Here is a 19939-nt window from a genome sequence, read left to right on the forward strand (position 1 = left end):
GAGTGGTTCATCTCACATACCCTATACTCTTGCTGTACTCGATCTATTCATGTCCCCTGGTGCCTTTGCCAGCCGGGCAAGGGTGAAACATTGTTCCGCTTAGTCATTGTGTCCCCCAACCCTTACTCATCACGTGCTCATCGACGATCATTTTTGGAGCTTCGCCTGTCTCGGATCCCGTCCGGACCCGTGACAAACATGCCAAGCTCTTTGGGCCGGCGGTTAAGGTTTCACCGCCCCCCACCTTCCGTCAAGTCGTTATCTCCCTCAGCCTCACCTCACTTTCTCAAGGCTTCGATCAACCAGCGGTGAGCATTATGCCTTCATCATCAGATGAGTGCCTTCTGTTCATCACAGTCACCTCAGTAAAAGCCGACTTATGATCCACGATGAGCGGGAAATTCCACGGCGCGGCCTGCAAGACCTGTAGGCGGCGGGGCCGGAAGTGTACCCGCGAACTGCCAAAGTGCAAGTCTTGTCTCGACAAAGGTATCGAATGTGAAGGATACACGCTGAAATGGACCGGTCTGGCAAGCCGTGGTAAACTGGCTGGAAAGACGTCCATGCCCAAAAGCAAGCCCACCAAGCCAAAGACTGCACCGCTTGCCTTCCGTGGGCAACCATCAGCCTCACGACGCGACGTTGCTGACCACCCAGACAATGTCATCCAAGTCTCCAACACCAGTCAAACTGGCCTATCCCGTCCAGTATGGAATTCACCCTCTCAGACTCCAAATTGGAGTCCATCACAATTCGATCAAAGCAGATTCTCGAACCTGACTCCTCGCACCATGGAGCTCAATATGATGGCCGAGGATAGCGACAGCAGCCCAGAGGCCGAGACCAGCAATGTTGTTGCTAGACACCATGCTTCTTTGGGGTTCATGACCTTCCTCCTAGACCCTTACAATGTGCCCAAGGAACTCAAGTACATCCTCGGTTATCATCTTGGCGAGGTCGCCCCCCGATTGTGCGTGGATACTAGTACCACCAGAAATCCCTACTCTCAGTACATTCTTCCGCTGGGAATTCAACGTCCTGCACTTCTCTATGCGTGTGCAGCGTTGGCTGCTTGTCACTATAGCGTTCGTCTTCAGGATCAGGGTTTTCATATCGACTGCCTCCGTTTCCGCGGCAAAGCCATGCGCCGCCTCCAGGAGCAATTGTGGTCAGAAGAGACCGCAAAAGATGAGAGCAATATCGCCGCTGTACTCATGCTTACCCTCACTGATATGTGCCTGGGTGGATTTTCCAACTTTGATGCCCATTTTGCCGCTGCAAGAAAGCTGATCGACTTACGAGGAGAAAGCAGGACACAGGATGCATTTGTCGAACAATACATTGGATGGTTAGATGTCATGTTGGCTGCTTCAAACCGCAGAAAACCACTGTTCAGTTCAAATGAAATCAGCCTTCTCAGGGGATCCAACACAGAATGGAGTTACGACGTCTTCCCCTGCCCACCCGACCAATTCGAAATCTTCTCTAGGGTTGTTGAGCTACACAAAAGCCAAGATGACCATTCAGTACTCTCACAAGAGGTTCTCGATGCTGTGAATGACCTCAAGGACGAACTGCTGTACCTTCCCCTGCACACCGAGCGAGGTGCGGCTTGGTTGCATCTCACAGAAGCATACCGGTTTGCCATCGCACTCTACATGCTCAGACTCTTCAAGGTGCCCGTTGATGAAGATGATATCAGCTACCTAGCTCATAACGTCTTCTACCACGCAAAGAATATCCAAGCATCAACCGGATGGGCTGATCACCTGCTTTGGCCTTTATTTCACGCGGGCTTGGAATTTCGAGATGCCAAACGCCAGGAGTGGCTCAGAATCCGAGCAGAGGAAATGCAAAGGAGTGGTGGCTTCCGCAACGTGGAGACCATCATGGAAATACTTGAAAGGGTCTGGAGCACGGATGAGCGCCCGGATTACCTCACCCTTCTCACAGAAAATGGAGGGAGTGGAAGCATGGTGCCAGTATAATGGCTGGACAATTTTCCATCTGATGCTACAACCTATAAATGAGCCCCATCTATGCCATCCACTTTGCAGATCAATGCCTCTGCACATTTCTCACCAATCAAGTACGCATTGATCTGCGTGTGGTTGCACGTGAGGATTGGGCACACCGACAAGTCAGCTACCCTCAATCCCTTCAGACCCACAACACGAAATTGCTGGTCTACCACAATATTCTCATCACTCGCTGGACCCATTTTACATGTTCCTAAAGAATGATATCCTTGGCCAAGATTGGCTCGAATGAAATCTAGGATGTTTTCGTCGCTGTCGCCCATTGGTCCGTGGACCATATGGCGAATGGTTGAGCTGTAGGCAGACGCTTTTCCAATCGCAACCGCCTCGCGGACAGTTTCAATAGCGATCCTCTTATCAAACGGATGTTCCAAAAAGTGAGGATCAACCCGTGGAAGGACCCTGGGGTCTGCCGACTCCAGTGAGACATGTCCTTTAGAGAGATTGTTCTGGAGGAGAAGTTCATGAGTGATGTAACTCTCGTCAGGTTTTCCATTCAAGAACGCCGCTGGTCCCGAGCCAAGCCATATTTCAGCCGACGGCCGACTGGGCTCAAGCATGAATCTCTGAGTCGCTTCGTCAAGGTGGTCAAATTCAGGACTCTCGAACAATCTCGAGATCTTGGGAAATGCCACAGAGCCGCTGGTACCGAAGACGTTATGAGGGCCCGTCTTGTCCTTTGCATACTGAGCATCTGCCTGAGATAGCAGCTCAAGATTCTCGAATATCTGGTTATGGGCCAGTATCCGATCGTCGACTCGATACTCAATCGTCAGAATACTGTGGTCGAGCATGTTCTGCCCAACATTCTTGTTGTCGAGGACGCAAGATATACCCATGGAAGAGAGATGCTCTTTCGGTCCAACCCCCGACAGCATCAGCAGTTGAGGAGATCCAAAAGTGCCTTGGCAGACGATGATCTCTTTGCGACACCGGTATTCAGAACTTGAATTGGAATGATGGTCGAATGCTATCACTCCCACTGCTTTGGCCCCTTCAAAAACAATCTTGTCGGTAGAGGTATTGGTCAGTATGGTCAATCTGGGCATCTCATTTCGCGCATTGGTGCTTAGGTATCCATTAGCGGCGTACCAGCGGATGCCTCCGCCGTTGTTGAATTGTGCAAGGCCAACTCCAACCGGATTCCCAGAGTTGTTGTCTGGACATACAGGAATTCCAATTTCTCGACATGCTTTGAAGAATGTTTCGACACCAGGACTCATCTCATCTCCAAAGCCAACTTTGAGGGGACCGCTGGAACCATGGTTCGACATCTCGGGCGATGCATATTCCTCAAATCCCTTGGGCCGTTCTGGTCTAAAGGCCTCCAATTGCTTCATCGTTGGGAGGATGTTCTTCCAGGACCATTGGTCATCGCCAGTCAATCGAGCCCATTCATCGTAATCAGCTGCCGGCCCTCTGGCCAGTGCCATATAATTGACGGCCGAACTTCCCCCTAGTTGTCTCCCTCTCAGGAAGACAATCTCCCTGTCCAAGAGTTCTTTTTGAGGTACTGTGGGAAGTTGCCATAACCCTTCAAGGTCGGCAGATAATTGATGCACGTACTTCCCCGGCACAAGAACGTCGGGAGCCGTTCCAGCATCTCTGCCGGCCTCAAGGAGCAACACTGATGCCTTTGTTTGCGAAGCAAGTCGAGCAGCGATAACACAGCCTGACGTTCCGCCCCCACAAATGATGTAGTCATACTCCTCTGGAATTGGACGACTAGGAGACATGTTTGCCGCACTAGACTTAAATGGTCTCCTTTGTTTGCCGACCTGTGGACTCGTTCTCGTCTCGGTCGTCGATACGTTGACCAGCGCCTTTTTCCATTTATCATGCTCGAGGCTAGAGGCTCCAACACCTTGTTCGCCGCACTATTAGCATCCAGCGCTCTTGTCCGATAATGCTGATTTGGTAGTACAAAGCAAGCGCAAATATGGCCATGATCTGGAGAGACATTCAGACGGTACCCCCGCCGAATCAAACCATTCCGGATACGGGCAATATCTCCGCAAACTTATATCAACAACCAAGCAAGAGTTATTGCGCACCACAACTAACGTGGTGACCAATTTGGGACGAAAGATAAGCTGTCATGGGTTTTAGTACATTTGTCGAGATAGAGTACAAAGTTTCATCAGCAACTGGCGTGGACAACAATCTACTCTGTCACTCTAATTGGGATATTGCCTTGGAAAGGTGATTGATTGCCGAGAGATTACGGCCTACACTGACCACAGTACCGAAGAACCCCTAAGGCCAGGAGTTATCTACCTCCCTATCATCACGTTGAGCCGTGGCAGGAAGCATTGGACCTTGAATTCAGACCGGGATCAGACCATGGGAATTCCTTCAGTACCACCTGTGGCCACATTTGACAATGGCCACCCTATGGATGAAGTACTCGAAGCCTTGTATCGGGACGGGGCAGTACGAATCAGAAATCTGATTCCTCTTGAAAGCATAAATCAGATCAATGCTGAGATCAAACCATACATGGACGCCGACTACAACTCCGGACTGGAAGTGTTTGCCAAAGAGACTAAGACGGTGTGCGGACTAGCAGGCAAGTCACCCGCAGCAGTGCACGCAATATTGGCCAATCCAACGGTCCTCGCCGCTGTTCGAGATGCACTGACAGTGACGACGTCGTCATGGTGGGGAGACGCACGCAACGAATGCGTGAGCCCTCCCCTCCTATCAAGCTTCTTCACCGTTCGAGTCGGACCCGGCAGCGCACGACAAGGCCTCCATCGCGACGACCAGGACCACCACCCTAGCCACACGCACGGCGACCCACGCGAGACCACCAAACTCGGATGTTTCGTCGCAACCACCAAAGTGACACGGGAAAATGGCGCCACCGAGATCGTACCAGGAAGCCACGTATGGGACGACGACCGCAAACCACGCATTGACGAATGCACCTACGGCGAGATGGAACCCGGCGACGCCCTCTTCGTCATGGGAAACTGCTACCACGGCGCCGGCGCCAACTCCACAACCGACCAGTTGCGCGGCGTCATCGTCTCTCTTTTCTGCAAGGGTGTCTATCGTGCCGAAGAGAATCAATTCCTCACCGTGACGCAAGAACAGGTCGCGAAATATCCCTATGAAGTCCAGGATTTGCTGGGTTGGAAGGCTTCCGCCCCTTTTTGCGGGTGGCATGATTTCAAACATCCATATGATTTGTTCCGGCCTCAGACCGATGCCTTGAATAAGGATTTATTCTAAAGAGAACATGGAGATGGGGTAGTGGTGGTGATGCATGGGTATGGATGCATTTTGGAGTTGGGGGTCTTATTTATTTCATAGTTGTGTAGGTAGATTTCTCGATATTATGAATTTATGACATGTTCGATCTCAGTCTTATCTTCTGCATATCACGTGCTTCATCTCGTCTGTACAAATACTGTAATCATGCTCGTCGATAATTATATTATCCGTCAATCTGTTTGATCAATTCTATTATTCATTCCATGTCGACTCTTGCTACATACATACCCGCTGCTGACTCAATACCGAAATACAAGCTGGTGATCTGGGCGTCGACTAAATTAAAATCACCCTGGCTAGAGATATAGACATTTCTCGTCTCTCTGCCTGTACAAGATCCGCCTGATCATCACACCATGCTTGGACACAATTCCATTGTAACTCCACACGCTCTGTCTGAATTTGATGATGGCTTGCTGGATTAAGCCCTGGAGACAACATTTTCACACTTCTAAACGGCAGCCGAAGACCCGGTAGCATTTTTCTCTGTCACAGGCTCGGCGCTCAGGCTGGAGGAGCGCAAGGTGCCTGTGTTGGCGGCACTCAAGATCTCCAGACCATGGATGTCGATCTTGGGTCCGACAAAGGTGTGTCGCTTCCCGCCCCACCAAATGACGAGAGTAAGTAGAACCACGCCGACCAAAACCACGCTGACGTAGTTCATGTCTTGGGCGGTAACAGGCAGGAACACGGGGAAGCAGAATAAGACCGTATACAAAGAAATCCACAGAGAGGAAAAGATGTTGCAAAAGGGGCCCATAATCGGACCAAGGTTGAAGGCCCTCTTGGGAAGGACCTTGTCCCGCCCACGGATAACGACAATGGCCTGAGGAATCACGTAGGTGATGTTGAGACCGAGGATAGCAAGAGAGATGAAGCTGTTGAATGCTGTGGTGGATCCAATGTAGATCAATCCGTAGAGAATACAAAAGACAGCGGTGGCGATAGTTGCGTTGGCTGGAACTTTAAGGGTGGGATGTGTTTTGGCGATGACTTTGCTGTAAGGAAGTCCATTGTCGCGAGCAAATGCCCATGTCAAGCGACCGGCGGTGACGAAACAGGTTATGGTGGCTCCGTAGTAGATGAAGAAAAGCCAGATGGCGAAAAACGCGGCGCCGTCCTGCGATCGCAAGGCTTGATGATACACGGTCAGGATGGGAAGGTAAGAGAGTGATACCTCCTCGAGATTAGATGATGAAAACATGAACGCCATGGTCCAGAGGAAAGACGTGATGATGCCAATAATCATGGTGAGACCCATTGCCTGAGGAACTCCTTTCCCTGGGTTGGGCATCTCCTCGGCTACATGTGTTGCACCGTCCTATCATTACAGTCAGCATGGAGCGTGTGAAGAGATATTCAGACGCCTACCGTTGCGAGGAAGGTGTACATGCAAGCACCAACGCCCAAGAGAAACGCGGTTCCGTCACCCCAGCCGGTTTGGTTGTTCCACTCGACGAACACAGTTCGAGCAGATTGTTTGGTGTCGCTTCTTGCCAGAACAGTAATAAAGAAGACGACAAATCCTAAGATGGACGCGGAGAAGAAGACTATTTCAGCCTTTGGAATTTGTCGTGGGAGGTAGATAACCACGGCCACGGCGATGAAGCAAAGCCCCACATAAACAAGGTAGGTCTGCCATTGAGTGCCCTCGAATTCCGGATTGTAGAAAGAGGCCAAGTTCATAATGATCTGGGCGCAAAAGATCTGGGCAGATGCCACGGTCAAACACCAGGCAATGACACTCAGCCAGCCAACGGTAAAAGCAATGGCAGCTCTATTCTCTGGCGCAGCGACCATGAATGCGAAGCTAGTGACGTGTTAGTTGGAGCTGTGGTGTACCTCACAATCCAGACATACTGATATTGCCCACCGCTTGAAGGGAAGGCTGACGCCAATTCGGCCAGCCCGGCAGTGATGAAAGAACAGGCAATCATGGCAGTAATCAGGCCAAAGACCACAGTAGGACCGCCTCCCGCAAACAATGGGGTTGGGAAGACGGCAGAATAACCAACCCATGAATTGGTCAAGCTGAAGGCTAAGGACAAAGTCGCGAAGGCGCTGAACTGACGGGGGAGTTCGCCAATGTGGCCCTGGGCGCGCAGCTGGATTTCGTCGACTGAGAGGCCAGCCTCATCAACCGGCGATTTGGGCGTAACATTTTCTGATGGCTGAGTGTCGGCCATTGTTGCGACGGCTGAGGTAGAATTGTTGAAGAGAGTGAAGAGATGAAGAGGCTCTTAGAAATTGACAAAAGACGTTGCGACAACGTGGCAGTAATTAGTATGATCAAATGTCGGCATCTAGCGAGCCCGCTGCAGTAGTTGTATCCTCTGCATGCCAGGTGGTTATCTTTGCTCAGGGTGATCTAGGCGCCGCTAGGTGGAAAGAAGCTTCGCTCGCGGGGAACGGGACTTGGGCGTGCCCGATAACAGTTCTATTCGTCGAGGCTGGGCTATGGTAAGATATGGTTGGTGTGATAGCTTGAAACACAGGCGTCTTGGGTGGCATCTCCGTGCAGCCAAGCACGTCAGGATTCGAGGGACCCTTGGTAGTCCGAGCTCGTGGCGACGGGAGCTAGATGAGGCCTTGGCGACGGCGGGCCCTAGAATCTCGACGATAAAGACATGTCCAGGCATCACCCCCTGCGGCTGAAATAAGCACCAACTCTGGCTAGCTTGTCCGTGATGCAGGTTATCATTTTGGGATCATATCCGTAGACGTTCAGATCTCGTCAGTGCTGAGACGGAGAAGTGCGAGTTGTGTGTACATACTTTGGTACATGATTCAAGGCTGGCAAAGACCATCATCTGTGGTGTCCTAATAAATGAAGGGCAGGCTTTTTCATGATCTTGACCAAGCCGAGAAACGCAATTCTTTGTAGGCTGTCACAATTCCGCTACCTCTGACGACCAGAAACCGTCAGACACACGTTAGTAGGAACAATGCCTTTCGTCGAGAATCACGACTACCCTGGGTACGAAGTCTTGGGCAATGTATTCAACATCAGTGCAGCGGCCTCGTTCCAAGGAAAAGATGCCAGAATAGTGGCAACGTCCGGACAGATTGGAGAGTCTGGCGATTACTCTCCATTTGAACCCAATGGGACGGATGGTCAGCAATTTGCTGGGGGTCATGCACAGCAATTCGACGTGGCCATGTATAACATCCAAAAGTCCCTGGCCGCAGCATCACCTGATCTGTCTCCCACAGAGCTTTGGGAAGGCATCTTCAACATCACATCCTTCCACGTAGGGACAATTCCCCAGGAAGAACAACTAGAAATTGCGGCAGTGGCTCGGAAATACCTAGGCAAGAACAAGCCAGCTTGGGCTGCCATCTGTGTTGCGGCTCTCTTCCCACCAAAGTGTTTAGTTGAGATACAAGTCCAGGCTGCTTATCCCAATAAATAAGGGATCTGTGGGAATGATCTTACTGGGTATCATCGACTGCTCTAGATGAGTGGGCACGTGGAGGATCGGGAATAGCAAGTCGGAGGCTCTTTGCTCTCATTTCAAGCATGTGGCAACATTTTCAGATGACAAGGACTGATGGATGTACTAGCCACCAACAATTGAGAATCATAGAAAAGAGGAAGAGAATTACAATTCAGAATTCAGAATTCCAAATGTGCGTGGATGAAAAAAGAAGCTGGTTGTACTTTTGGCAAGTGCCGTCTGTCTCTCTCTGACAAGGAAGGCGCTACTCGCCTCAAAATATATCTTGGCGTCTTGCCTTTGCCAACAAGGGGAAGGAGCAGACTTTGTTGTTAGAAGTTCTTTTTCTTCTCTTCTCTTTTCTCCTGATGTCGGGCAATTCGAGTGAATTTATCCCAAACCAAAGGTATTAGCAATTCTTGAGAAGCTCATCACTGGCAATCTGTCCTTCCTGACGGCAACCACCACGACTTCGGCCCCAATCAGAGGTCGCCACGGAGCTGCACCAGGCTCGGCTACTCATTATTGGCAATGCAGCCATTCATGAACGATGCCCACAGCACTGGTGCCCGAAACATGAATAGTGAAGCTCACATGGTGTGTCTGCTCAAGGTCATCACCTAACATTCGCTAATCAGACAGGCGTTCGCTCATGAGTTCTTCGCTTAATTCGGTGCAACGGATGATTTCTGCAGCTACGGTTTGACTCTCACATGTTGTTGGACCAGTACCAAATGATGGCCAGGTAATAGCTGGATGTTGCAATATAACATTTGTCTGGCCCTTGATTTGAGCTTCCGAGACCCGTCGAATATCCATGCTTCGTTACATATCGGATGATGTGTACGGAGTTGGAGTGTTCTGACTCTCGACATCGTTCCTAATGTCATTCTGCTATACATAATATATTATCTTCGAGATTCCTTCAGTTGCCTGACTTGTTATTTTGTCGACTACACTACGTCTGTTGCACGCCACGTTGATATTTTCCCGCCTGTGACTGGTGATTAGACGGGGCAAATCACGAGATCCGGAGTGAAAGATCATCATGTCAATCGATCAAACACTGGCAGCGGAGATCGAGTCCGATATATCACCAAAAGTCACACCTGAGAGTGCTGAGCTCGTACCTAATGGAGCCGCAGTGCAGCCTTTGTCAGCTGAAGCCAAGAACGAATCTACTGACGACTCAACTACTGCGCAATCAGAGAGAGTTGAATCCATTGTCGACTCAACTCCCACGAAGGGAGAAGAAGGCGAATCCTCTGACGACTCAACTCCTGCGAAAGCAGAAGCAGACGAACCCTCTGACGACTCAACTCCCGTGAAAGCAGAAGAATGTGAATCGACTAACGACTCAGCTCCTGCACAAGGAGAAACAGTCGAATCTACCAATGACTCGAGTCCTGTGAAAGCAGGGGCAGACCAAGTCGTCGATGACGCAACTACTGGACAAGGAGAAGCAGGTCAAGTGAATGACGACTCAACCACTGTGCAAGGGGAAGCAGGTGAAGCCACCGATGAGGTAAAAAGTTCTGAGGCGGAAGAAACACCGACGAGTTCTGATACTGGGACCTCTGAGAAACATGACCAGGGATTTCAGGAGCTTGCTAGCGCCTTCCTTGCTGCGCACCGTCAGGAAGTGTCGCAACGTGATGGAGAGATCCACAGGCTCAAGACAGAACTGATGTCGGTTCAGAATGCCAATGCAGCTCTTCTGGAGCAGGCGCCGAGGGCGGAAATCGAGGGTCTTTTAACCCATCTGTCATCGTCAGTCTTTTTAGCGGATGACCACGACCAAATGTCAGTATACCCACCATCCCAGCCGACCCAGTGAGTAAATGACTAATAATTATCAAAGAAGCAAAAGTCTCGAGCAGATCTGGGCGAGTATCTTTGCTGCAGTAAACTCTGCTATGCACTGCGACATCGCGGACGAGGTGAGTAACGTCTCTTGGTATCTTTGAAATTTCCTAACTGTCACAGTGTTCCACTGCATGGCAGCAGGAGAACCTGTGTTCTCTTTTGGAAGAGAAGGTCAATTCCACTGCCGTCGTAGCTCCATTGCTGGCGAATCCCACCTCCGCCACAGAAGGGCGAGTCATCGTTGTTATGGCGATCCTGGCACAATTGTTGGAAGAGTACATTTTCACCCCTGAATATCTTTTGGAGGATGATGATGACCTCAGATACTTATTACGGGCATCAAAAAATCCTTTGATAAAACAAGGCCTTCGATCTATGCTCTTGCTAGCATCTGATGTGGATGACTGGAAGCGCACTGTCATCAAGAAGAGGATATCAAATGCCTTGGATGAACTTATGGACTTGGTCAAAACACTCCTTCCCCATGAAATGTCCACAGTCCTGAGGAACAACTTGGAGTTGGAGTTGGAAACTGTTGCAGGAATATGGGAACACGCGCAACGGTCGCAAAGCCATTTCGAGGTCAATACAAACCCAGGTTCTAGCCGCTGGTCCTGGAAATCGATATCATCAATCACCCAGGGCTTGAACTTGGTAGATATCGACTCGAATGAATTTGGTCCTGGCGAGCGGGTCATGGTCGTGTTCCCCCGCGTCTTTGCGCTCGACAGATCAAACAATCCTTCGTTCACTCCGGTCTTCAGTGGCATCATCCTTCAAGAGTCTCGTGTCAAGGATTTACAGGTGGAGGAGTCGGCCAAGCCGACAGATTCGGAAGATCTGCTCGTTGTGCCCACTGACACAGCGCCTGTGGAAGGTGAAGAAACGAATGCTGAGGCCAAAGAAGGTGTTGGTGAATCTGGGGACGCTGGTGAGAATGATCCTGCCCCGTCTTGCACATGAGCCGCGCTCTGCGTACAAGGACAGATTGCTATCATAACTAGGCACTTGTATCAGTAACAGAGCGCGAAGTTTGCCGGAGTTTTTCCTACGGACCAAATGTTACGAATCATCACTGCCTATCCTTTCTCGAGTCTGTGAGGAACCTACTAGGTTTCACCACATTTTACATCAACAGAAACCAGGTAATTTCATGCGACAGGGTAGTGATTGATTGGACTGTAAACCACTGGTGTATCACTGGTCGCTATATTGTGATACAATTCCGGAGAAAAGCCAGCGCCCTGCTGACTTGTGGAGTTAAGCTACCTAATCCCGTCATAACTGCGCTTTTGAAACTGCCGACAAAACTTCATCTCCTAGGATGCACAGCGTCGAGATGCTTTAAGAATGGCCTAACAGGCCTGTTCGGTGTCTATGACTCATACTTGTCTGGTTCACGAGGCATCGCAATGCATTGTGGGAGAGTGCCAACACCCTGCTAGGAATAGTTAGGAATGATACGAGCATCGTATCATGCCAACAACTATCTCCGGCCGATACCTCCTCAATTATTCACAAATCTGGGGCGGCGTGTCACTCGGGCCGTTCCACAAGTCGATGGAATCAAGAGATAGACTGTCCCGACACAAGCAGTATATCTATGGTTGATGAAACCGGACATCCTAAGATTTCACGGACAGATCGCCCCATTTCGCGACACAAAAGACATTTTCTGTACTCAGAAGCTTCAGTGGACCATGTCAGCTCCAGATGCTTCCAAAGTAGTGGTGCTGATCAGTGGGGGCAATGCTGGTATTGGCGTTGAGATCGTCAAGAAATTGGCCAACGAGTATTCGACGAGCCATCAGATCCTCATGGGCACACGTTCGTTGGAAAAGGGTGAGGCGGCGTGGAAATTGCTGGGATCACCTACGAATGTCAGTCCCGTCCAGCTAGACATCACCGACGACGCGTCCATCGAACGTCTGTACCACCATATTGAAACCAGCTACGGCAAGTTGGACATCCTCATCAACAATGCCGCAACGGCTGGTAGAGACCTGGGCGAGATTGAAGGCGAAGGCTTTCGAGGTGTGGGAGTGTCCGTCCGTCAGGTCTACACACATGTGTACAATGTCAATGTCATATCCACGGCGGCTTTGACCGATCACCTTCTGCCACTGCTGGAAAAGGCCGAGCTGCCCAAAATCATATTTGTTTCGTCGGGCATCGGGTCAATTGCTGGACTGGTTGATGGAGAGGGACCGCCCTTTGAGTGTCCTTGGTACAGCAGTAGCAAGTCTGCCGTCAATTACCTCGCCGTCTATTATGCCAAGTTGTACCCGAACTTGAAGTCCAATGCCGTTTGCCCCGGATTGAACGCAACAGGTCTGAATGGGATTCAACTGACTGAAGACACCAATCCTCGCAAAGGAGCCATCAGGGTGACGCAGCTTGTGGCTGAGGGCAGAGACGGTGTTTCGGGAACCTTTTCGAACAAAGATGGCCCAATGCGATGGTGATCAGGATGATTCGGAATCGAGAAACCCTACAGATTGGACATTCTTTTGGATAATGAAATACAAGAGTCGCATGGGTGGATGATCACGTGAGATACGCTATGATATTTATGCTCCACCGTATCTATTCATACGGTGGACCATTAACCAGTAACAATCAATATTTCCTTGGCCATGGAATTCTTTCTCTGTTCAATTCAACGACATATCATAGATCACGTCTCAACACGTTGGAAGCATTGTCCTTGACGTGTCATTAGGTTGTCATTCGGTTACTTGCCCTCCATCTACCGACGTTGTAGTCGCCCTGGGACGAAAATGTCTTCAGCCTTTCGACATCACAGAGAATTGATTGACTGCACTGGTCGGAAATGGCTCAGACTCAGCGCGTTAGGCGCATCAGAAACGTACACGAATCCAGCGCCTTAACGTATGGTCATTTCGGAAGCGCGACATATGATGACAACAATCATAGCTGGGAATTCTTACGGAACGACATCTCTTCGAACCCTGCTGGCAGAGGATCAGAAGTTTCATCCCAAGCAGCGCTCTTGATCGACCAGAAAAGGTGGTCTCTGGATGAGATCGTCGCTAGATCCAGTCCATGCCCTAATTTGTCTTTTACATCGGCTCAGAGGAGATTGTTACTTCGAAATGTCCCCGAGGCGGCACTTGTGTCAAAGAGAGAGATTCTTGAAAGTCTACCTCCCGATTCCAAAGCCAGAGACCTCTCTTCGATTTCTGGAAATGTCCTCGACTTTGGATATGCCAGACATAGTCGAGACCACAGCTATGGTGTTGTGTATGAACCAATTCTGGCAATCAGATGTGGCAAAACATTCGAGAAGGTTCACTTTTTCCGTTTCGAAAGAGGCAATGTCACACTACCAGCAGATGATGGAGACCAGGCAGAATTGCAATTCCCGTCAGCGCGTCGATCATCATCTGGCCAGTGGGCCACATCTGGAGTTTGCGTGGAGCAGACATCCTTTGACATGGCCAAATCCAGAGATCAGATGCTGATTCGCGACTCCACTGGGACGAGCATTTTCCGGCCGCTGATGAAAGATCGCGTTGATCTGCAAGACAAACCCACCCGCTCCCCTTTGGTCTTGCCAAATCTTTTGGTGACAATTCCATGTTCTGAGACCGGGGGTATGCCCCATGCGGATGCAGCATTCTGCCCCACAGATCGCAACTGTCTAGCTCTAGTTGATACTGCAGGCAATTGGAGCATCTGGAGGGTGAAGAAGGGCAGGCAATTTCCAATCAGGGTGAACTGCCGCGCCCATCTTCTTAGCAAAGGTGACATGCATCTCGCGCAGGCTCAGGACACAGATCGACCTTGGAAGCAAGCTACTGAAGGGTGGCATGCTCTCAGCTGGCTGTTAAGCTCAGATGGAATTGCTGATCGGATTCTTGTCTGCTCTCGTACAACAGCTTGTGTGTTTCGTATCAACGAAGTCTCCCTTGGGGAAGTCAACACGAGATTGGGCCCTCCCTCGGATGGCAACCAGATCCTCCAGGTGAAGCAAGGACTACTGAGGAGACACCACGTCTACATGTTGACGTCGAGTCGTTTGCTCATTTTCGACTCCACTCTGGGACAGAACAATGTCAACGCGACGGAGGAGGCGTTGGTCATGATATGCTCTTGGAACCACTTTCGGCATTCGCTTGATCTTGGTCTCCGCATGAGCATCGTGGAGACAAGCCAATGTAAGGCCTCGCGCATGCTAACTCGATATGCTCGCTGACTTTTTCAGATTCTGGGGTCCTACTTTATTCGAACACGAATTCATTCGTCACCATGTATCAATTTTACCATGAATCATTGCCAGGTGACCGTCTGAGATCCAGCAATCCGGCGATATTTGAGCTGCCGGACTCTCTGACTCGAGGCGACTCTCCGATCGAGAATATTCACCTCTGGCCGATAGGCTCTCCCACTCCTTTGGACTCTCGAGATTACCTCAAATTGGTTGCTCTTACAGCAAATGGAACGGTGGTCGAAGCCGTATACAGTATCAAGACGTTGGCAAAAGCACATTCTGCTTCTCCGCTGGACATGAGTTTGCTAACGCCTACTCTTCCTACCTCCGAGCACCAATATCGCAGCTCCAGATTTGTCAACGACGACATGATTGGAGACTTTATTGTGGAGGATGATATAGTTGATAGATCTTCCAAAATTCTCGATATGGGGGGAGTGGATAATAGCCCAATCGATCCTGCCTACAGCTCAAGAATTCGACAATGGGATGGCCTATCGAATCACCCCGAATTGCTTGCAGGAGAAAACTCTCGGCTGGCCATACAAGATGCGCAGGATAGACTCTTACATCGCCTCGACAACCTGACAATAACAGACCAAAATCTCCGAGTGGAGATACTGGGAGATATTTTACAGCATCCTCAGATTGTGGACATTGAGGCGGATAGCCAAGAATTTCCTGTGTGGCTCGAAAGCCACTGTGATGTTCGTGGGTTACGGAGACGAAGTGCGCTTTCTGGAAGCGGAGCAACGAAGAGCCCAGAGCTGCTCCTGGTCTACGATCATTGCCTGCTGCTCTATGTCCATTCTCTTTCGGCTAACGCGACTGACCGCAATCGGGTGGTGCGTGAGAGGATGACTAGACAGATTGCAGCAGACATGGTGTTTGGCGGCATAGTACTCAGCCCACGGGTGTTGGAGGGGACTATAAAGCAGCAGGCATCTAATGACGCTGATGCGGACAAAGCCTACTTGGCCGGACAAGGATCTAGTTCACAGGCTCAAGAACCTGTGATCGAGAATGGCCAAGTGTCGAGAGACCTTGCACTGTCACGGCTGGACAAATATACGACATTCAAACGGAAATCCCACGCAACAGCAACACCACTGTCCATATCGGCATCGGTAATTCTAGGTCACTTACCAGAGTCGATTGATGAGAACCCAGACCTGTATTCCTACGAGAAGCGGAATAACGAGCTTCGCATTGAGCGAGACGAAGCGGCCGTACTGTCGTTGGATATGCGAGAGCAAAGGCGATTGGCCAAGGTGGCAAGCAAGCGACAAAGGGCCTTGGAGAGACAAGCGCTACTGTCCCAGAGCATTCATCAGCAACGACAAATGTTGCCAGCAGTGATCAAGTCTCGTGTACCCGCTTTGCCCTTGAGAGACTTTCAAAGCAGTCAGCCAGCTATGCCAGAGTCTAGCCAGGGTCAAAGCCAGGTTGAAGTTCCTGGCATCAGCATGACACAGCCTGAACCAGGTGCATTTGGAGTGAGACCTGTCAAACCAAAAGGAAAAGGTAAAAAGGTGGCCCGCGTTCAAGGATTCTAAGACCTGCACAAGGTCTTACGGATGTACCATTTTAGGGTGGATGGGAGATAAGATTAGATTCCCCGGATTTTGAGATTCTCCAGTTTCCGAACGGTGGAAGTGTGGAAGGGGAAGGTGCTGCAGACTTGTTGTTGCAGTTGTGGGTCGTGGCGGCAGTGGCGGGCCCAGATGTGCAGTTGCTGGCCTGTGAGAGCCGTGAAACTGTGACTACGAGTGCGGGGAAGGAAGCACCTGATTGTCGCGTGAGGAGTCGAGTCTCCAGTCACCCTGTCACCCCAGGTACCTAGGTGCCTTGTTACACTACCCAGTGACCCATTTCACTATGGAGAAGCCCTGTATGTACCTCAAGTGGAGCCTGACGAATGCCTTTCAGAACTGGGCGTGCACTACAGACTGCGTGACTGCATGGACTGCGTGGTCCTGGTAACGTGATGATGCATTGCGTGAATTGAGAGCTTCATTTCGCACCCTCCACGCCTTCTTGTTGGTCAGTTGACCTCCTGCCGCGTGCCCTGAACCCCAACCCTCCGTGCCCTCCTGCCTCCGTGCCTTCCTGTCTCGTCTCACCTACCCCTCAATCGACATCAGTCGAGCTCCTTCCATCCTTGCATCCATACACTCCGTGACTGCCTTGGTCTTGACCTCTGCCACTCTCCCACTCTCCTCCTCTCTCCGTTCTCTTTCTCCCAAACCATTCCTCAACCTTGCCTACCACACCTCATAGCTGTCCCGCCTTTACCCTCACTGCCAACCATTCCCTGCACAACACTCATTGGTCCAAGGTGAGCCTCATCGTGACCTTCCCACCACCGCACGCACAAACACCCTCAGCCACACAGACCTCTCAAAGGACAGGTCATTGTTTGTCCCTGCGAGATTCCAAACCATCCACCATTCAACTCTCGTCTTACCAATCTTATAGTGATCAGATCCCCAACAACTTCATATCAATCATGTCGGCCGATACTTCAGACCTCACAAAGGTAGACTCCGCTATTGGCGGTATCTCCGGATCTCCTCCCAAAGAAGGTGCCACGAAGCGAAGAACAACATCCAGTGCTCCTGGTGTTTACAACATCCTTGACCTGGGTATGATCCTCAGTCCATCCTAGTCTGACGTGTCTTACTGACACGCACGTAGAGAAGGAGGGCACCAAGATTGAGGTTGCTGCCGAAACGCAGAAAACAGGATGGTAAGCGAGCCCCACGGGCCTATATCACAATCCAAGTTCATTAACCTGTCCATAGGAAGCTCAACACATCAACGAGCACGGTGGAAGACCCTACCATCCTGAAGAAGATGCTTACCACGCCACCCGTCAAGAAAATTGATCTACACTTCCCTCTGGGGCTTGAAGTCACTGCACGGAACCTGAAAGGAGTCACAATCAAGGACGCATTGGATGCTATTCACAAGCAATTCAAGAAGAAGGTATATCAGTCACATCTACACTTATAACCACATCTCACTAACACTGGCTTGCCAGGCGGATGACGAGATGGAGGAGCCATACCTGAAGGGATTCGAATGGGATCCCGAAGAGTCATGGACCAGACTGAAGGTGCACACACAGAAAGAGGGTCTGCCGGCCGCTAAAAAGGGCAAGAAGAAGGGCGGTGATGAATAAATCAACGATTCATCAAATTATCTCCGTGTGTGGCTCATGCCTGCGGACAAACAAAGAGACCAACTCAATACTTCCTACAAGATGAACATCGGAAGCCCGATGATATAACCTACCAACAATTCGGCTTGGTGATCGACACAAGCTGGCATGATGCTGTATTTTAGCTCTCAGGAGTCAGGAGGTGCAGAAATTCTGGCGGATTGGCTGGATGATGGCCTACTGTGTAGCTTCAGTCACAATGACATTACCTTGACCTGAAAGTGAGAGTTTTGACGAAGAATGTAGTCATGGGCCCATTGCCCGGTTGATCCCGCCAAGACTTTGAGATAAGTGTTGGTGCTGCTGCCTACATATGAGCCTGATACTCCTGGACGTCAGCATGGGTGGCCTCATTCTTTACTCTGCTTGTTCGATGATTATACTTTCCAATGTGAGGCAGCATGGCGCTGGCGGACTACATTGGATGTCCTTGAAGTACTAATCAGCAATTACCGCAAAGATCTTGTACCACCTCGAAACCAGCACGTACTACATTAGAGAGGAAGGGGTGGATGTTAGTCGTCTCTCTATCGACTACATACCAACCTACCCACCAATACTGACAATTGGTGTCATAAAATGAAAGATGGATTCATCCAACCAACCACCTCTCCCCATCATTGACCTCGAAGCATTCACATCAGCGTCAGATACAGCAACACGACTCGAAGCAGGCAAACAGCTCGTCTCTGCCTGTCATGATGTAGGGTTCGTCTACATCAAGAACCATGGCGTGTCTGAATCCGAACTGAGCCGAGCATTTGACGTCTCCAAGAAATGGTTCGACCTTCCAACGGACCAGAAGATGAAAGCACCCCACCCGCCTGGCTGGGCCGTTCATCGCGGATACTCATGGCCTGGACTGGAAAAAGTGTCGAACCTCGTCAGTGGCCCTGCAGCAGATGGTGGTAGCGATGATGAGTTCATCGAGAAACTCCGTCAAGTGCAGGATTTCAAGGTATGTCAATATCTATTGGTGACGATGGGAATGAATGGTGACAAGACGCTCTTTGGCTCCTCTCTCTGCATTATCAACTTACCCATCTCCGCTTGAAAATAGGAAAGCTACGAAGTCGGCTCCGACCAGAACCCAGACCAGCCCAACGTGTGGCCACCGACCGATGTACTCCCTGAGTGGCAACCCTGCATGTCTTCATTCTACTCGACATGCTTTGAGGCTGGGAAGAAAATTCTCCAGGCTCTTGCTCTTGGACTTGGTCTGGACGAGAATCATCTTCTCGACTTCCATAGCGGCGACTACAATCAACTGAGGTTGTTGCACTATCCACCGATCCCTGCAGCGGCAATCGATGAGGGAAAGTTTGCACGTATGCCAGCCCATACCGACTGGAGTACCATCACTTTACTGTTTCAGGACGATTGTGGAGGATTGCAAGTCGAGAACGTGCACAAGCCGGGAACATTCATTGATGCGACGCCCATTCCTGGTACTTTGGTGATGAATGTTGGGGATCTTTTGATGAGGTGGAGTAATGGTGAGTAATATCGAAGATTGCCCTGTCATGAGGAAGGCGTTTCTGACAATGTCGTGTCTGTAGATCACCTCAAATCGACATCACATCGTGTCCAGTTACCTCCTTTGCAGGACCGATTTACCGGCGCCAGCAAAAAGACGAGAGCGAGATATTCAATCCCATATTTCTTGACAACTGACCCAGACCTATTGATTGAGTGTTTGATAGCCGACGAGAATCACCCACCGAAATACGAGCCTATCACACAGAGAGACTACGCTGCCATGAGGGCAAGAATGCAGTATTGATGTGTCAATCTGCTATTGAGTTTGTGGGTTATGCAAGCCTCTCGTATGGATCTGTCACACTCCCATCCCAGATCCGAA

At 50.3% G+C, this 19939-nt stretch overlaps 9 protein-coding genes across 10 annotated transcripts; 7 read left to right on the forward strand and 2 right to left on the reverse strand.

The window, feature by feature from the left end:
- Positions 1-389: 389 nt before the first annotated feature.
- PV10_08390 (uncharacterized protein) lies at positions 390-1988 on the forward strand (the record flags this gene model as incomplete). Its single annotated transcript, XM_016373401.1, has 1 exon — positions 390-1988. The coding sequence occupies one exon, from the start codon at positions 390-392 to the stop codon at positions 1986-1988; it is 1599 nt and encodes a 532-aa protein (XP_016220312.1).
- A 32-nt stretch (positions 1989-2020) lies between these two features.
- Positions 2021-3775, reverse strand: PV10_08391 (uncharacterized protein; the record flags this gene model as incomplete). The annotated part of the gene is made up of 1 exon (XM_016373402.1): positions 2021-3775. One exon carries the CDS (start codon positions 3773-3775, stop codon positions 2021-2023), a length of 1755 nt encoding a protein of 584 aa, XP_016220313.1.
- A 607-nt stretch (positions 3776-4382) lies between these two features.
- On the forward strand, positions 4383-5276 carry PV10_08392 (uncharacterized protein; the record flags this gene model as incomplete). The annotated part of the gene is made up of 1 exon (XM_016373403.1): positions 4383-5276. The coding sequence occupies one exon, from the start codon at positions 4383-4385 to the stop codon at positions 5274-5276; it is 894 nt and encodes a 297-aa protein (XP_016220314.1).
- Positions 5277-5487: 211 nt separating this feature from the next.
- Positions 5488-7504, reverse strand: PV10_08393 (uncharacterized protein; the record flags this gene model as incomplete). The annotated part of the gene is made up of 3 exons (XM_016373404.1): positions 5488-6639; positions 6690-7128; positions 7179-7504. 3 exons carry the CDS (start codon positions 7502-7504, stop codon positions 5770-5772), a joined length of 1635 nt encoding a protein of 544 aa, XP_016220315.1. The 3' UTR covers positions 5488-5769.
- A 645-nt stretch (positions 7505-8149) lies between these two features.
- Positions 8150-8738, forward strand: PV10_08394 (uncharacterized protein). The gene has a single exon (XM_016373405.1). The coding sequence runs from the start codon at positions 8264-8266 to the stop codon at positions 8729-8731; it is 468 nt and encodes a 155-aa protein (XP_016220316.1). The 5' UTR covers positions 8150-8263; the 3' UTR covers positions 8732-8738.
- A 3583-nt stretch (positions 8739-12321) lies between these two features.
- On the forward strand, positions 12322-13086 carry PV10_08395 (uncharacterized protein; the record flags this gene model as incomplete). The annotated part of the gene is made up of 1 exon (XM_016373406.1): positions 12322-13086. The coding sequence occupies one exon, from the start codon at positions 12322-12324 to the stop codon at positions 13084-13086; it is 765 nt and encodes a 254-aa protein (XP_016220317.1).
- A 206-nt stretch (positions 13087-13292) lies between these two features.
- On the forward strand, positions 13293-16867 carry PV10_08396 (uncharacterized protein). The gene is made up of 2 exons (XM_016373407.1): positions 13293-14802; positions 14850-16867. The coding sequence occupies exons 1-2, from the start codon at positions 13455-13457 to the stop codon at positions 16409-16411; spliced, it is 2910 nt and encodes a 969-aa protein (XP_016220318.1). The 5' UTR covers positions 13293-13454; the 3' UTR covers positions 16412-16867.
- Positions 16868-16922: 55 nt separating this feature from the next.
- PV10_08397 lies at positions 16923-18299 on the forward strand. Of its 2 annotated transcripts, XM_016373409.1 has the most exons (5): positions 16923-17193; positions 17334-17500; positions 17553-17604; positions 17660-17843; positions 17899-18299. In XM_016373409.1, the coding sequence occupies exons 2-5, from the start codon at positions 17365-17367 to the stop codon at positions 18037-18039; spliced, it is 513 nt and encodes a 170-aa protein (XP_016220320.1). In that variant the 5' UTR covers positions 16923-17193; positions 17334-17364; the 3' UTR covers positions 18040-18299. The 2 variants fall into 2 exon arrangements, with proteins under 2 accessions (XP_016220320.1, XP_016220319.1); XM_016373408.1 differs by having other exon boundaries at positions 16923-17500.
- Positions 18300-18664: 365 nt separating this feature from the next.
- Positions 18665-19861, forward strand: PV10_08398 (uncharacterized protein; the record flags this gene model as incomplete). Its single annotated transcript, XM_016373410.1, has 3 exons — positions 18665-19036; positions 19139-19574; positions 19638-19861. 3 exons carry the CDS (start codon positions 18665-18667, stop codon positions 19859-19861), a joined length of 1032 nt encoding a protein of 343 aa, XP_016220321.1.
- Between the last annotated feature and the right edge of the window lie 78 nt (positions 19862-19939).

The sequence above is a fragment of the Exophiala mesophila genome, assembly GCF_000836275.1.
Source record: "Exophiala mesophila strain CBS 40295 unplaced genomic scaffold supercont1.6, whole genome shotgun sequence".
In the NCBI taxonomy this organism is placed as follows: Eukaryota; Fungi; Ascomycota; class Eurotiomycetes; order Chaetothyriales; family Herpotrichiellaceae; genus Exophiala; species Exophiala mesophila.